At 35.9% G+C, this 18997-nt stretch overlaps 1 protein-coding gene across 1 annotated transcript in view; it reads right to left on the bottom strand.

Annotated features, from left to right (window-relative positions):
• The window catches only part of LOC122814253, a 149513-nt gene that overhangs the window by 35261 nt on the left and 95255 nt on the right, over positions 1–18997 (bottom strand). The window contains exon 7 of the mRNA XM_044086850.1: positions 5219–5335. Within this exon, the coding sequence (XP_043942785.1) occupies positions 5219–5335 (117 nt within the window). The remainder of the gene's footprint in view (positions 1–5218; positions 5336–18997) is intronic.

The raw sequence follows: 18997 nt of genomic DNA, 5'->3' as shown, positions 1-18997 counted from the left end.
GAACTGCACACCTTTGCATGCAGCTGAATATGACAATAGGAATATCACAGCTTCTGTGTTTCACATACCCTGGCCTTAAGGAGAGGAGGTGATAAAAAGCATGGATTAAACATATTGGAATCATTGTTGATCTTCAAGTATAATGCATCACCTCCACTGTTTTTCTCCTCAGTCTCTCCCACTCCCTTGTACTGAGATCTCCACCAACCTCTCTTTCTTTTTTTAGCTAACTCCTCATACCCTGTAAGTTATACCTGTAAAACTTAATATACTACACAAAAACCTGACAATGTTAATTCTGTTAATCCTAAAAAACTTTTTATGTAAAACTGTATCTAAACCAACTCATTCATATGTAACTTAGAAAAACCACTAGAATTAGTCATTGTATATTTTGTATTTTAAGCTGTTCTTCCTGCATCAGTACAATATTGCTTGCTGTATTTGAAGTTATTATTTTGTCTTGTATTGTACGGTACTGTTTTTTTCTGTGGAGCTTTTCTCTCTGGGCCTCCACTGAAAATGGGCAATTCACCCAGTTGGACTATCCCCATAAACAGGTGTTGTTAAATAAATAAATAAATAAATAAATAACAATAAAAGATATCCGACTAGATTATAGAGAAATAGGTTGGAGCTCATAGATTAGACTAAGTTATTATATTGTGCATAATTTTAAGAATGTCTGAGTGTGAAATAGTAGGCTGTGATTTTTTCCTACCATTTCAATTGGATGCAGTTCAGATGATTTAGTATTTAAGTGTTCATTGACTCTGTAGTTGTTTTTAATATCTCTTGAAGGTTTTTAAACCAAGGTGTCAAGGATGTTGCAGTAAAGAAGTTATTTCATTGAATTTCAGCCTGCATACAGTTATATTTTCATGTTTTGCATTTTTTACTTTTCTTTTTTGAGTTGTGGATTCAAAACCCTTTCATAATTTCCCACATTTATTTCTAATTGGAAAGCTTTTCCTGTGCGGTGTACCCTAGCCATTTCTGTATGTGAAACATTGCCCTCTTCCTAAACTGAATGTCTTTACAGAAATAGGTAAGAAATCTCCAATGTTACATTGGGAGAAAACAGACAGGGAGTTCAACTCAAGGACTTGAGGGGTGTGTGTGTGATCTGACGTGATACAAGCCCTGAGTATTCATGCAAGTTATATATCTAGCCAAAAATAACTATTTATGTTACTCCCACCAAGAAAAAAAAAACGAGAAGGCACATTAATACTGCAGTACTATCTGGTTAGTAGTAGCGGCTTCTTCTTTTCTGTATCCAAAGAATTCCCACCTTACTCTGCTACTATGGGACTATCAGCCATAACAATTGAGCTTGCTCAACAGTGGAAAAACTGTCAGCCATAACCTTCCAAAAATCATGAGTTACTAAATCTGAAGGCATGTACAAATATATTAACTTTGTATGCTGAGAACCTGAGTCAATCACAAACACCTATTAATCTGCCTTGTTGCTCCCCCATTACTACATTTGTCCTGGATGGACATTTTCTTTATAACAAAATTGTAACAGTCACCATGGAATTTCTACAGGATGTAAAATAACATGCTTTGTAATCTAGTTTGTATAATTTCTCAGTCTCTAAATCCGACAAAAATATTTCCTAAAGGCATGTAGCATGAGTATCCTGTATCCTGTCTTTTAATAAATGTGGAGGCTCTAACTTTCTTTCCTGAACTTGTACGTCAATTGAAATTCCAGAAAATAAGCTGAAGACTTATCTGCAAACCATCAAATCAATCACAGCTTTAAGACCCAGGCGCTGTCAAATTCTTCACTATTAATCCCCTCACTGGCAGTTCCAAAGTTTACCTGAGGACTTAAACTTGTCACTGAAGTTGTCACAATTAGCAGTAATAAAAATATGAAACATGAAAGCATACTACAATAGTTAAATAATTGTATCTTTATTAAGAGATGCAAGTAGCTAATATGGCGAACCAATAATATGAAGGTCCCTGAAGGTGATCCATTGAAAAACACTGAACAAAGAAAGTAAAGTTTACATAATGAAGCAGTAAGCTCCCAAGGGGAAAAAGCAGACTACATTTAAAACTTAGCCAAAATGCTGGACCATATTAGCTTTTTACAAATAAAAAATAACAGTTCCAGCTGATTTTCAAATGTTTACATCCACAAACTTGATTGCAAATTGGTGGTAACGCTCATTTTAATGATAAAACTCTAAGACTGTTTAACCATGGATGAAGAAAAAATATCCTGTGCTAAAAGATCTTATCAACTCCCCCAATCTGGGAATTTTGAAATAAATACTAATGAGTCAACCATCTCTGGTGGAATGCCAGTACCAATTATGACAACTCCCTAATTACTGTGGGAATGCGATCACAAACTAGACTAACTTCTAAAATAAAACTTTTTATGGAAGTACAACATAGCTTCAAATTCAATAAAAGTCAGGAGAATGATCAGTCTGAAGGCTATCCCCCCCATATATCAATGGGATAAATGGAAACAAATATGTTTACCTTTTCATCGATGACTGAACTCATGGACACCAAGATACTGCTCCTTAATATCCTACAATTTAAATCTCTGGTCTTTCTTTGTTCTCTCCACATTTCGGGGTGACATTAAATAGGCCCTGTGAATATACTAACAACTTGTAATAAAGGAAAATGACACTTCTTTTCCTAAAACATGGCTTACATGACTGCTGACTGGACCAATATAAGAAGGATATTCTAAAGCATTACTAGTTAAAAAAATTGAAACCATTTATAAGAACTTTGTCTTTCATCTAGTAAGTTGTGATAACACTAATACTTATTTGATAAAACTGTGTAACCTAACATATTTATTAACTATTCTTGCCTCGTGGCACTAAAGAACAACTAATCTAATACTTCAGTAGTTTGACACATGCACATTTCATGTCCCTGAACACTGTGGATATTTAATTCAGTTAATGATTACTTTTTTAAAATAGTGTTATCCACATCTCCCAATCACACAGTTGCACCCCAACAAAAACACACTTGACAATGTAGAATACAATCAATAAAGCACGGAAGAACAACAAACAAATTAAAGTTGCTACTTTTTAATTCTAATCACATTTGTGTGAGCCTGTTCCTTTTCAGCGATGTTAGAAGCAATCACCAGGAGGTAAAGCCAATGTTTTTTTCATTTGCTGTCATCCTCTGGCATAAAATCATCATCATCATCATCATCCTGCTTCTTCCCATTTTACATGCCGTCTGGGTGTTGTCAACTGTCTCCACCTCTATCGATTCAGTGCCATTCTCCTACCTTGTTGATTGTGATGCCTGACTGTTACAGGTTTTCTGCCAAACAATTGCAAATCCAATTAAAAATCACTTCATTTTAAGTTTGACACTTTTCCTGATTCACTTTCCTTAGTGCACTTTGTACTCCCAGGGTTGGTTCTCTTTCCTCTTTCATCATAGGCTGCACAAGTGACATTACAGCGTCTGTGAAGTTTTGTCATTCAGAAGCTTCTTCCATCTTCCTATTCTTCTCACTTGATATGCACATTTTCAATGTCAGCCATTACTGAAGTAAAGGCTATCTATTGACCTTAAGTGTTACACTTGGTTATGTCCGTTTTAAAAGTACACCTCCCTGTTTATGGCAATGACTCCATTATCCCAAGCCTAGTATCTTTATATGTCTTTTGGTACTATTTGATGTCAATGACAGCACAAATCTATGGCAACCTAGATTAGACTTAAATCTTCCAGTTCTTAAACATACATACCACTACAGAATAAATGTGTGTAATCGTCTCAGCAAGCAAGCAAAGCTTTAGCTAAGCATCTGTCTCAGTTTGACTCTAAAACCAGAAGTCTGTATAATGTCCTAATAAGCACAGAGCGCCCACCTCCCACTGGCCCATTTATGCCTTCAGGCATGGGAGGTGACAACTGAGGATTGAAGGTTGTCAGCCTGCAGGGAGGAATGAGATTTTTATATCCTGCTGCTAATCTTTTTCCTTGTTCACCAGCAGACATAATATGATTCCTACCATACCCATTACACCAAATGACAGGGGAAATCAGTCATGGCCCCATGCACCTCCTTCTTTAATGGGGAGTATGTTTAACCCAATGATATCATCCCTGAAATGGGAAGGGTACAAAACATTTCCGTTGTGATAGGTATTCCACCACTGGCCATTTATTTCCATGTCTTCATGGCTGGATGCCTAGTACATAGGCCTCTAAGTAAACTTGAGTCATCCTGTTTATAGTCAGAACTTTATCCTCTATACAAGGGATCCAGATAGACATTTTTATTAACCTACTTTGAGACATTTAGAGACTTAAATTTATTTACTTTAGTTGACTGGGACATGAGTGATAAAACGTATTGTCTGTTTTCAGCCATATTCTCCCACTGTTGAGTGGTAACAAGTGCAAATTTTGTGAAATCTAATAAAAAGAAAGGCATTCAGTAAATGGATAAACATGCAGGATGGTGGCAGAAAAAAGTTTCCTTTCTATGTTTTGAAAAATAGCTTTGGATTTTAGAAAGCTTGAATAAATAACTATAAATATATATAGGATAGTGCCTGATTTAAGGGCCTCACCATTCCATATAATTGTAGTAATTCTTGTATCCCTCTCTCACTCACATACAAATACGCATGTGCACACACACACACACACACACACACACACACACACACACACACACACACACACACACACACACACACACACACTCATATTAAACACTGCCCATACAAGTTGCAAACAGACAGGCCCAGTGTTTTAAGTCTTCTCATGTCAGTCAGAGTGTCAAGATGTCAATAAAAAGATTTATTTTAATATTCTGAAAGTAAGAATGCAATATTAAAAAAAAACTTTAATACAACAATTTACTTCAACAATCAAGCTGTTTAAAACAAGTCTGTTAGTCACATTAGAATAACAACATATGTAGATAGAAATATATGTTCTATAATAAATAAGTCTGTATCCGTATTGTTAATACTAGAAATGTTGGCTATTTCTCTTGTTTAGCAATACTTAAATATGTATATGTAACAGCACTCCTAAAGTTTAAATTTGCTTTGTTGTATGTCACATATTGTTAGTTCCTTGTCATCTGAATTAAATAAGCCACCCTTACTCATTACATAGACTATAATTTCCAGTTTTGCTTCACACAGGGAAATAGATGACATTAAAGCTGATAACAACTACTCACCTGAATAGCTCCCAAGTCTACTGAGGGCTGAGTTTCTGTTCCAGATTCCACAAAGAGGTTCAGGGCTGCCCAGCCAATGAGGGCTAATTTCATAGTAAAATGATCAACTGAATACACCTGTGAGTCATAAGAAATTTTCAGACAGGAAAAGATGTTAGAGAAAAAAGCACCTGAACAGGTTGTTGGTAACAAGATAAAAAGTGACATATTTGAAAATTATGCTTCTGAAATGCTCCTGAGTTTGAAGATATCCCTTTCCTGTTGTTTCTCATAAAATGTGAAGTTTTGGGAGGGAACCATTGAGCATAAAAATGACAGACATTAACCTTTATATATTTCTTTCTTTGTTGAAAATGAAAAAAAATAGCAGAAATAATATTGAAGGACCTGGTGCTATGGATGATATGTTCTTAAATAAAACAGGTATTTTAATGAATAGTTTGAAAGCTACTAAATAATTTGAAAAACAAATCAAATAGCACTAAGGCAAACTTGTTTTACTCTTACTGTGTGCGCACGTGTGTGTGTGCAAAGGTGTTGAAGCCTTTGATTTTTTTTTAACTGCAATCCACTGTCTATACCTCTCTTCAGCTACTCTTTTATTAAAACAAATGTGTCATTTGCTGTTTTACTTTTCCTTCTCTGAAGCCTCATGTCAGACCCCCTCAAGTATTTGCTGACTTGGTATGAAATGAAGCAGAGTCTAGTAAAAATGTCTTTAAACAAGTAGGTTATATCCCCATGAGTATGCAGATAAGACAGTGAATACTGGCCTAGCTGTTTCAGCCTTCATCCATAAGTTAAGTGATGTATATCCTGGAACTTCTTAATGATTGCCATTTGCAATTCTACATTCTACAATCTGCCACTTTTAAACTTCTTATATAGGTCCCACTGTTGAGTAGTTCTCTAGTCTGGCCTGTTCTGTTCTGGTTTGCACAAGGCAGACTGAAAATTATATGAGAAGATCAAACTTCTAGATGTAGTTATCTGATGATGAGACCTATATATCAACTTATGTTTAAAGAAAGTTAATGTTAGAATTCTTATGATTATAAAAAGAAACGTATTCCATAATTTTGGAAGGTGTTGCCACAATTTGTCTGTTACTGATATTTATTATTAGTAGTATTACATTCCCCAATTTGGTGTTAAATCTCTCAGTGTGTTCCAGGCATATACTTTAATCTAGAACCAGATCAGGCATTGCATTATAGACCAGGCAGAATCACTTCCGTGTAACCTATAAGGAAGAAAATTTTTTTTGTACTCAGCAGGATTGGCCTAATGGTTGCCTTTCTTGTACCCAACTGACTCATTCATTCCTTTATCGAGTGAGAGCCCTCCAGCTCATTCATTCATGGGTGGAGGCAAGAATCTGTGCTTGGGAGCAGGCCTGTCTGTATATCCTGCGGGCTTTCCTATTCCCTCCTCCACAGCAGCCTTGCAAGTGCCACTATAACTGCCTATGGAGGTGCATGTACACTTCCACACATGGGCAACCATCCAAATAGGTGACACACCACTTGTGGTGTGGACACACTAGCTGTTCATGCTGTGGAGGTACACCTGCATTCCTGCAGGTGTCCTAATACAGTGAAACAAGCTGCTCCCCACCCAACCCACAGGATGAGCGAGCTGTTTTGAGCCATTCACACCCAATCCTTCCACACCCATGCTGCTAGACAAACACAGGTCGTCTAGAGTGCACTCAGGGTTTTATCATTGTGCACCACGGAGGCAGGTAATATAATGGTAATTTTTGAGGCCTTGCTGAATAGTTCAGGTATTATAAATCTATGATGTTTCCAGTAAGGAATCATACCTTCTCAATTTGTTTCAGGTGGCTTGTTTGAAAGCTATAAAATACAGTGTTGCATTTTAATAACTGGTCATATCAATGAATTATAAAGTAGTAAACCAGTCTCCCAAAATGACTAGACTTGCCATTTTACAATTAGAAGGATTAGTGAATCATGCATAACTGACTTTTAATAGTTTTAATTTGTCAATTATGTCTTCATTGGGCCCTGTTGTTACCTCTTTAAAGAACATCACAAGATTCAAAAGTCAAAAATGTTCCTTTACTAACCCGTACCGTCCCATATCTAAGTGGGCCCCTGCTTTCAATTTGGATGCATTCTGCCATGCCACTTAACATCAGTTTATATAGTATAACAGAATATGTCTCAGGTAGATGGGACAAACATTCCATGAGATTGGGTGTTATCCTGTTGCTATAGATTTGGGATATGCCAACATTTTGTTTCAATGACTGATAGGAGGTTGGATAGATTTTCCTTCATTCTGTATAGGAAATCTCCAGTTACATTTTGGCGACAAACATTTGAGGGTGACAGAAAGAAGGCAAGATGAATGTCAGGCAAAGAGATGGACAGACTGTGTGCGAAGACTTGCGAGTCAGGCATGAATGTCAATAAAGGTAGGAGAGTGGCACTAAAATGAGATAGCAACAGTTATATGACACCTCAACCCCATGTAGACAAATGGGAAAAAAGTCATATTGATGATAATGACAACAACAGATTCAATGGAAACTAAGTTTTTATATTTATATACTGCAGCAATTATTTATTTATTTACTTAGGTTTGCTACCCTGGTTAATGAGCTGGCCTAAGGATCCTTTTCAGTCACAACACAAACCTGAGGCAGATACAAACATGAAATGTGAACACATATAAATGAAAACATGAAGATATATATATATATATATATATATATATATATATATATATATATATCTCCTTTTGAATTTTTTAATATTATACATTTCATTATATATTTATGCAGCCTTATCAAAGGAATCTATATCTGTCTATAGGGAAATAAGATAGACATGTGCTGGTGGGGGGGTAACAGTATCTTGCAACTGTTATGACAAAGATGCAAAACAAAAGAAAGGAATAAACTATACAATGAAAATGTCAGAGGGCAGTTTCCACTAACATGGGCATTCAAAATCCAGGAACAAGTAGGAGATGTTAAAGGTAAGGTGATGATGGAATTGGCTAAGGGGCACATAATTAGCTTTTATTTTCTGAAGCAGGAAAACAGATTGTTTTTGTTTTTCCATTTGGAAGGTGCTGCTAGTTTTGAGAATGATTTTCCCAGTAACCAGAATAAATGGAGGTCAGACAAATAGAATGGCTTCATGGTTTTGGAAAGATTGGTTGTTAGGCTCTGTCACTAATTTGCAACCAAGAGGAGAACAATAAGAGTCATATAAAAGTTTATGAGTTAGAGAATTCAGGAGGAAAGGACTCAGCTGGCTTTCTTAATAGAGATACTGTAATGTTCTGAATTCTGAGCAAGATGTATGAACTGTAAAATCTTATTTCTGCTTTTTTCTTTTTTCAAAGTGTTGGCATTAGGGGAGTAGTTGCAGACAAATGAGCTGAGGCCACAGTCAAGGTGTTATCATATCATATAAGTTATTATACTTTGTCAAATATACCTCAGAGCACAACCTAACCAATCACTCCATTCACAGACATAAAAACTATCACTACCAAAACAAAAAAATCTTACTTTTACCCAAACCCAAAAGATTCTGGAGGCAAATTAACCTTTTGACTGGTCAAAAAATTAAACATAGCTCCACTCCCCTAAACCTCTTTAACACCTCCACGAGCATACTCTCATGCACTGACCTCCTCAATAAGTTCAGCAACCTGCCACACATCATCAACACAAACCTACCAACTCCACAGCCTCCCTCTTCTCTTCTTTATGTTCCACTATTCCAATTCAAAATGATTCAAGCCAAAGAGATATAATTTATTTATTTATTGACATTTGATTACTGGGAAAGTCCAACTGGGTAGGACCCCATCTTCAGTGGCGACTCAGGGAGAAAAGCTCCAAAGTATTACAAAACATTTTAAGAACAATAATTTTACAGTCTTTAAAAATAATGCAAAACGCAAAAACAGTTTAAATAATTATATCAAATTAGATATAATATGAAAATTTTGGTCACAAATAGATACAAGCTATATGACAATGATTTAATAGTTAGAGAATTTTTATTTATTTTATATAGAAACACAAATGGACAAAATACAAACAGATACTCCCCAGACTCAGATAACCTAGCCCCTTGGTTCATTCACCTTTGTAAGGACTTTATCTCCCACACTTTCACTTGCATATACAACCTCTGCTTCATTAATAAGATTATGCCTCTGATATGGAAAACAACAATACTTATTCCTATTACAAAACTACCCAAGCCAAATACTGCTTCACAATACCATTCTATCTCAATATTTCTCACTTTATGTAAATTGTGGAAAAAGAATGTCAACAGCCAAATTACTGTTTATTTGCATCAATACAATTTTGTATCCAGGAAGCAATGTGGATTCTCTTCTGGATGCAGCACTATAACAGCTCTTACTCCATCAAAGATGACAACCTATCCAGTATGGGCAAGGGCAAGCTGACAGGAGCTGCCTTTATTGACCAAACAAAAGCATTTGATCTAGTTGAGCATAACTTAATGTACTATTTGAGAAATTAACTGAAAAAGGCATTAGTGATGATGCAAAACCTTGGTTTTCAGATTTCCTCCCAATAATTTCTTCAAGGTGAAAGTAGGCATCACCACCTCTGAATCAGCTCCTTTTATGAAAGGAATCTTCCAGGTTCCATTTTAGCCCTTCTACTATTTTTCATATTTATCAACAAACTCCCATTTGATCACCCTCAGATACCACTATTTTTTATGCAGCTGACATGGTCACCTCTAGGTCAAACAAATCCCACTCTGTTATACAAACACAGCTCCAAGATGAGCTTCAACCCTTAAGCAATGGCTAATAGGTCAAAAATTTATACTCAGTCTATCAAAAACAAAAGCAATACTATTTGCAACCATCAAAAATAGCCAAAGCAGCCAGCTTCCTTAATATTAAAGATGTTAACAATACTACCATAGAAGCTACCACATCCTTCAAGTACCAATATCTTCACTTTCAACTGTATATTCAAAACACACTCATAAAGATCACACACTACTGTTTTAGGCAAACAAGCAATCATCTCTTCTGTTCAAGTCAGTCAAAGCTGCCTTAGGCAATGGAATATTCTTACCTCAACTTGTTTATGGACTAGCCATAATAGCTGCAGCCTCATAGAAAAACACCATCACCTTGCAAACCATTTCCAGTAAAATTTGTTGGTTTATTACTAACTCCCCCATTAATGAACACCACTGCCTAACTCTCACCAAAGCTAAATGGCTTCCAGTACATTTGATAGCCAGCCTCCTACTAGGATCACTAATTCTCAAAGGTCTTTCTCCTAAGGCATGTTCCCCTCTCACTCATAAACTTTTCACCAACTTTCCCTATATAATCTCAGGCATATATCTCATTCTCAATCCACGCTCTAAACTCCTAAAACTAATCTTCATTGCACTGATCAAGCATTCTCCATCCTAGCACCTAACCTATGGGACTCCATTCGTCTCTCAATCAGAGACATAAAACAATTCTTGGACTTCAGACAGCAGCTCAAGGAACACCTCTTCACCCAAGCAAAGTGCAATTGTATTCACACAGGTTATGTTACATGAACCCTGGAGCTCTCGCATATCCCTTTATCCCTATTACATCCTTCCTTATCTCATCTTGTCCTCCCCTCACTTACTGCCTCTCATTCATCCTACCTCCCTTTTCTCTTCTCTTTGCATCCCACATTTCACTTCTTTCTGCTCCTCTTCCCTCTCTATGCCTCTCTCTCTCTCTCCATTTCTCTGTCTTTTCCACTTGGTATCCTTCCTTGCAATTATTCTCACTTGTCTCTTCTAATGTCCTCATACCTCTCTATATAATGATATGCTGCTATCCCTGTAGAATAAGCCATCTCTGTCATCATGGCTACATCTTATCCCAAAAGCTCTGTCAAGCATAATTCCATTTTCCAGCCACATTTTTACTTTGTAAACTGCTTCTTGAACTAAATGATGTAGCATATTTTTGCATATGTAAATATGTATATGTTTTATAGCATATCCTTGTATCTGTAAACATACTTTGATCATTTCCTAGGTAATCCTATTCACCTGGGCTGTGCCAGCAAATGGTCCATTGAGACTGGTGCACTACCCCAGTAAGCAATTATAAATAAATAAATAAATAAATAAATAAATATTGTTAGAGAAGGGTGTTTCTCCTTCTGCCTATAGTTGTCTGACATGTTTTTGCTGAGTGTGACGTTTACACAAGATTTTTCTGCAGACATATTTGCTTTGTCTCTTGGGTGGGTGAGTATTTCTTTGTCAATGATATGCTATATTCACAATGTTCCCTTTCATTGCTCTAAAATAATTAAAACATGCCTTATTATTGTTCAACCTTTGAGATCAAACTGAATTCATAGTTATATCTGGAAAATTCTATAAAAAATATGCACATTGTGTACTTATTTAATTATGACTTCTTATGACTAGTGACCATTAAAATATTCCTCACAACCAAGGAACTCCACGTAAAGGCAACAGGTAAATAACTGAAAGCAGTGTATTGATTAAACAAATGTCAAGCACATTTATCCCCTAAACTTTTGTATTGAATAAGACATCATCAGAACTATTTGCAGCAGAATCTCATCACTTCACTAATCAGAAACACAAACATGGTCCCGGGTGTAGAACATTTAGTTCTCAGATAACGTCTCATGACTAGGACAATTTTGTAAACTAATTAGTATCCTAAATATTTTTTTTAGTTAAATAGACACAGTTTTGGGAAAATTGTATAATCTATCTTTTGAAAATATGTTATCGTCAGGGCTGGCCTTTGGTCAACTGATGCCCCAGGGCAAAAGGTCTCCAAAATGCCCTCCCAACACCACCTGGTGCCTCCTATAGTCTACCTACACCATCCAGATTATTGGAAAAGTGCCCCTGCTACAGCAGTGCCCTAGGCAGCTGCCTAGTTGTGCTATGCCTAAGGCCGGCCATGGTTATCTTATTATTTTGTGATTCCCATCTAATTTTTTTGCCAAATTTATGTAAATATTTCTGTCTTATCATTATATGTTAGAGTCAATATCCTGAGCATATTTACATGGCTCTTTTTTGACAGAATCCCACTCTGTTTTCAAAAGCATATAGTTTATTATATCATTGCTTTCATTGGTAAAGTCTAGGGTGTATGATTTATTTATGAATGTTATTTTACTCTTAGGTTAACCACAAAATTATCATAATCAGTAATAATTGTAGAGAGCATAACCATATTTGGAAAGCAGAATGTTCCTTGGCTTGTCATATAACACTTAATCCAAAACAGCTCCTAGTGTTGGTGTGTGAGCTTTCCAAACCAAGTGCAGATGATCATGCTGCCCTGGGACCAAGTAAAACTAAGAAAAGAAAAGCCAATTACGCTGATAGTTCCTGTCAAATTCTATTTATTTTTATTTATTTATTATGTTTGTCAACTAGGGTATACATTCAGAATGCATTTATTCATTTTATAGGCAAGAAAATGAGGAGATACAAGAGAGACATAAATTAGACAACAAAGCTACAATATTCATTTTTTAAGACAGATATGCTTACAAATTCCAGAATAAGTACAGCGACAAAGACAAATTAGACTACTAACTCCAGCTATGCAGACTAATACAGACAAGAGTGCATAATGGGGTGAAAGCAGCCACTCATTAACACAATGGAACAGTGAAGAGGTTGCCATCTCACACAGTACATTGCTATGGTTGAGTTCTTTTTTTCTTTAAGAAAATTATCAATTTAACATAATTACTGTATATACACAGAAAGGAAGAAATTTAACATTACATACTGTTATAAAATATTAAGAATACATTGAATCATCAAGGTAACCTTATACAATTAACTCATTAAGAGTCTTTATATTTTAATAGAAACATTTCAAGACTATCCCAACCACTAAAACTCCTACTATGATATCTGCATCTTATTCTGATCACTTATGTGAAGTCCAGCCAATACTTCACAGGACTGCCAACAATTAAATGATGTTCCTTACTATCCTGGGTCAGTAACTAAGAAGCTTCAATCCTCACTGAGGCAGAAGTAATATTTCACAGTTTTCCCCTAACAGCACAAAAGGAACACACTCTGTTTTTCTGGGACTGGACTATATACCTCTGTTCACCACCACTTTCTTATTACACACTTCAGAGCAAAGTGTCCCGGTTTAAGATCTCTGATACACTCACACTCAAAGTAAATTTAAATCTTACACATCTGAACACTTCGGGGAAAAACAGACACAGATTTCCAGCTGTGTCTCTTTACCAAAATAATACAGTAACACTGCCACCATCAGAGGGTCTTTATGCCCTTCGAAAGGGGTATCCAATTCTTCTTCTTCTGGCTTTTTCCTGGTTAGGGGTCGCCACAGTGGATCACCTGTCCGCTCAAGATTGGCAGTGGAGTTTTAGAGTATCGAGTTGCCAGCCTGGCTCTCAACCTTCTACAGAAGGCACACCCATGCACGCACACCTAGGGCCAATTTAGAGTGTCCAATCCACCTACAGCATGTCTTTGGGATGTGGGAGGAAACCAGAGCACCTGGAGGAAACCCACATGGCCAAGGAAGGACATGCAGACTCCACACAGAAGGCACCCCAGCTGAGGATTGAACCAGAGAACCTCGTGCTGTGAGGCAGCAAAGCTAACCACTGCGCCACCGCGGCCGCTCCTAAAGGGGTATCCAATTATGAAAATTTATTATCAAAATAAATGGTAGCTATGACCAGAACAGCCAGGCCTTTGAGGTGAGCTGGGGAGTATCAAACAGGTAGAAGCACTGTCTAATCTATAAAGAAAAACACTGATTTCCAGCCACAATGTAAAGTAATGAAAAACATTTAATAAGTAAAATAATTACAAGATTGTAAATCAATACCTCTCAATCAACACCAGAATTCAATCACCAGAAATGTAAACTCAAACTACAGGAATCCATTATTCTAAAAAAATTCTATCTTAATAACTAAAATTTCTGATCTAACTAAAGAATACTGTCCCTTATCTACTCTAAGATATAATAGTAAGGCCGAACGAGGCAAGCTTACAGTTTTTTTTGGTGAGTTCTGTCTTCTTGGTGTCCACTGACTGCTCAGTACTTGATAAACTGCAGTATCAACTGCTTAATTTAAAAAATATATATTTTTCTGTCCCTCAGCTGTTTAAATAATCTCTTAGCAACCAGGAGCATTCTAATGACATTACTCACTGTTCAGCTGATTCTCTACAGTTTGTACTTTAGAATGTCCCTCTCAAATATGCGCAGTTAGAAATGTATCAAAGCAATGACAAATTCTTTAAACATTCTGTTTAAATGGGAAAATACTCAACATATTAAAACTTATTTACATTTTCAGAATTAGGCATGCTGGCATATAATACAAGTTAATGTGAGAATATGCACAAATTTCCTGCCAGACATGCTAACACAGATGACAGTGTTTTCAGTTTCTTCACAACTTATTTTTTACTTTTACATAGTATTGCTGTTAAATTTAAAATTTCTTTAAATGCATGAACTTAGTTTGATTAGCTTGATTACCAGCTTTTTTGTAATAACTTTTCTATCTAGTGCCAGTAAACTAAAGAAGAGTTTTTATTGTTTTTATTGTTGGGCTTTTACAGATAAAGGAAGTGAAACATTCATTGGAATTATTGATCTAGTTAAAGAAAAATTATCAGACCACAACCCTTTAAAATATATATTTAATTTTTTACAAACCATAAACATGTGCATCCAGTCAGATTTTACAACTTTACTACATCTCCAACAAACTGAAGTATTTTTACTAAAATTACAGATTATATAGGGTGTAACAAACATTCTATGTATATATTTCCACATAAAAACTTTCCAGTATAAAACTGAAAAAGTTTGAGTACTCAGTTTAAGTACCAAATTTCTATTCTTACCATCTAGTGAGTCACCCAAACCACTACTGTCTAAAATGTTTCAGAATTCTGCATCAAAATTATTATTATTTATAATTAACTTATATAAATTGGACAAGCTTCCTTTGTAAGTCAATCTACCTTCAATAATAGTATTCATATATTAATATAATGTGGGAATAGCATTCTGTTCCTCTTCACTCATGTTATCTACAAATTGATTTAATTTCTTACTGATGGCTAATGTTAATTCCATTTTTAATAAGAAGTAATACTTCTTCAATTATTTTTTCAAAATTATCCATAATCTTACTCACATCTTGTAGATTTATTCCTAAATTTGTATTTCTTTTCTTTCCTAATTATATTATATTTGCCTTTAAACTTACTATCTAGTAATTGATTTAACACTAAAGTTTTATTTTTACTATTATTAAATTTCAGCAGCAATACTTCTTGAAATTTTTCAATTTCATCATCTATTTTATTTTATTTATTTATTTTTATTTTACATTTGTTTACTGGGAAAGTCTGACTGGAACAAGGTCCATTTACAGTGGAGGCATGGGGAGAAAAGCTCCATAACATAATGGTACAAATACAACAAATGACAAAAAAAGCTCCATGTTTTTATATGACAAAACAATCCACGAATGACAGAAAATTTCTATACAGTGGCATATATACAGTCTAGGAGATTTTTTGTACCTTAGTTTGATTTGAGCAAGCTTGGTATATAGATAGCAAAACTTTGAATTCCCTATTGGTAGTACAAAGCATAAAAATGAAGGAATGGAATCTGGAAAATAATGCTATTCGGGAGATATGTCATAGCGTGAGAAATAGTTTGTAGGATAGTAGTTCCTGATAGGGAGTACAGAATAGCTGAGGTAAGCAGAGGAGATGAAGTGTGGCAAGTTAGGAGGAGAGCAGAAAAGATTTTATGTGATACAGGGACATAACCATGATTGCAAGAGGTGTGACTTTAGTGATTTCTTGAAAAGTGAGATGGATGGTGCAGAAGAGATACTTTGGGGGAGGTTATTATATTGTCTTAGGATGTTATAGCCTGGGGGAAGAATTTCTTCATTTTGTGAGGCAGGTTTTAGCCAGGTCTCTTTAATGGTTAGTATGTCTGAGGAGTAGTGGGATATGAATGTGTGAAAGTCATTTAGTTTGTTGGATATGCTACGTGTGTTTCTTTTGATATAAAGTAGGTCTGACTTGTGTTTCTGGGATAGGATTGGGTTGCTTGGACCTGGGTTGAAGTGGATGTTTCCTGAGATTAGTAGCCATTTCCATCCCTTCATGATCTAGCTGGTAAGTTTCTCTATGATACCCGAGTGCGGGTGTGTGTCAAAAGCTTGCAAAAGGTAGGGGGTATGGACTGCCTTTCCCTCATCAATGGCCTTGGTGGTTGTGGTAAAGAAGTTGAGAAGTTGACCAAAAGGCAAAGGCTTCCCTTGACAAAAAAGTGTTGGGCCAAGGTCTGCAAGTCCAAGTGTCCTTGTTCCTTGTTTTCCATTATGATCCTCTCCATGCTTTTGTAGACCAGGCTGTAGACTTATGGGGGCTTATGGGCAAGTCAAACTGAGAGGCAAGAGGTTTGTGGAGTGCTGTGCCACAGGGGCGTGACGCACTCCCTGAGGAATAGTGTGAGTTTTATGGCATAGGCTACATCTATGTGTTTTTTGGGTACTTTTAAACTTTTGTGAGGTAGTATGGTTGCTGTTTTGTGTATGTAGAGTAATGAGTTGTTGTTAAATAGTGTGGAGCATATTACTATATTTGTGTGAGGTTGTGTGTATGTTATGCGGTAGGTAGTGTTTGTTGGTATGTTAGAGTGTATGGATGTGGTGTACGCTAGAGTGGTGAGAGTAGTAGTAGTCCTAGTGTGCCTTGCATGGTGTGGGTGGGGTGTACAGAGGAGGTTGTTGTGAGGTGGAGTGTGTGGAGTAGAAGTGGGAGTGGGTCTGATGACTGAGGGATGGTAATAGGCTGTTGTGGAGGGGGTGGGGATATATGGGCTATAAGTGTAGAGTACTGGGGACGGGTGGAATTTGGGGGCAGGGAGAGGAGCGGAGTGAGCCTGAAGGGCGAACAGAGAGGGCTAGAGTAAGAGAACCTAAAGCTGAAGAAACCTATCAGTAACAGCAAGAGACTGACTGAGCAAGAAGGTGGCTTAGCCTAAAGATAAGGTAAGGTAAGATTCAATAATAATTAATCTGTGGTTAGCTTCCCTAGGAGGGAGTGGGAAGTTGTAACTATAGAATGGAGAGTATGCTTTAACTAAATGTTCCACCCAGCTATGGTAAGAAAGGTGGATTAGTAGAGCATGTTCCTACCAAGTGGCTAACTTCATTAAAGCTCTTCAAGTTAGAAGCTGAATGGAGCTCAATGCAGCTGTGCTTACCTCTCAAAGATGGTCACAAGTACGAGAAAATTGTTAAAAACAAATTCAATGACATTCACCTAATAATTAATTCTTCTGGAAGGCTTGTGTTTACAAGTTGAGAATTCCCAGGGCTGATTTGAGCTTTAGCTAAAAATTGCTTCAGAACCAATGGCGGTGGTGGTGGTGGTGGGGGGCGCAATCCCAAGACTTGTGGATGGCCCGAGCAAAAGTGAGCACAGACAGCAGACTAAGGGAAGCTCCTTCAGGTTGGGACTATACTACACTTTAAAGTATTTCATCAATTGAGTCATTTAAATCTCCTACAGCTATTAAAGATCATCTGCCAAAAGCTGTATTTTAGGTTGGCAATCCTTGTTAATTGAGAATCCATTGATTTTTTTTCATTGCCTTATACTATTAGCTAAGGGTTCGATAACTAATGCAAATAGTAGAGAGGACAAGGTTCACCCTTGCTTTGTGCCTTTGTTTAAAGTGAATCCTTGAGAAATATAAGATACAATTGTAACATATGCTTTGGAATCTCTATGCAGGTTTTTAACAATTCAATGAATTGTTCTGGAAATGCAAAAGCTTCTAAAGTTTTAAACAAGAAGTTTCAATCTAAAGAATTAAAAGCTCTCTTGATAGCTAAGCTAATTAGGGCCAATTTCTTGTTCATTCCTTTTGCTAAATCTAAGATAGTCACTACCCTTTTTATATTACCATACATTAATCTATTAACTATAAATTAATTTATCTGCTATATCTCTTAATCTTGTAGTGAAGATAGAAGTAAATATTTTATAGTCTACGTTTAATAATGAGTTAGGTCTATATGAGGAAACTAACATTATACTTTCCTTGTTTAAGTATAGGTGAGATTACAGAAACATTCCATGGAGCAAATATTTTGTCACACTGAATTATCCTGAAAATGTCACTCAGTAATTCTAAAATATTTAATGGAAGCAGACTATATAATTCTACATTTAAACCATCTAACCCTGGAGCTTTACCATTTTCCATTTTTTAAAAAAAATCTTTAATTTTTATTAGGGTAATAGGCTTACTCAACAGAGATATTTGTTGGTTATTAAGTTTATTAGTAACATTTTTCTTTAAATACTTTTCAATTTTGTAATAATCAGGATTATTATTTTCATCTTTGTTAAAATCCTCGTGATTTTTTAAAAAAATATTAAGCATTTCCTGTATGTCTGAAGTAAGCTTATTAGTGTGAGGATTTCATATATTATTGATTTATGACTTTTTGCTTAATGTCTTAGCTATTCTATGTAGACTGAGTAATTTTATTTTTTCTATAGTTATCTCCACGTTATGCATTAAACTTTTAATAACTTCATTGTTATCTAATTTCTTTGTTTGCTATTCAAACATTGCTTTGTGTATTTAATCTGATAGTTCTAACAACTCTTTATCCCACTC

The sequence above is a fragment of the Protopterus annectens genome, chromosome 10.part0 (genome assembly GCF_019279795.1).
Source record: "Protopterus annectens isolate FY-2018-M chromosome 10.part0, PAN1.0, whole genome shotgun sequence".
Classification (NCBI taxonomy): Eukaryota; Metazoa; Chordata; order Ceratodontiformes; family Protopteridae; genus Protopterus; species Protopterus annectens.
This window is presented reverse-complemented; position numbering and strand designations above follow the sequence as displayed.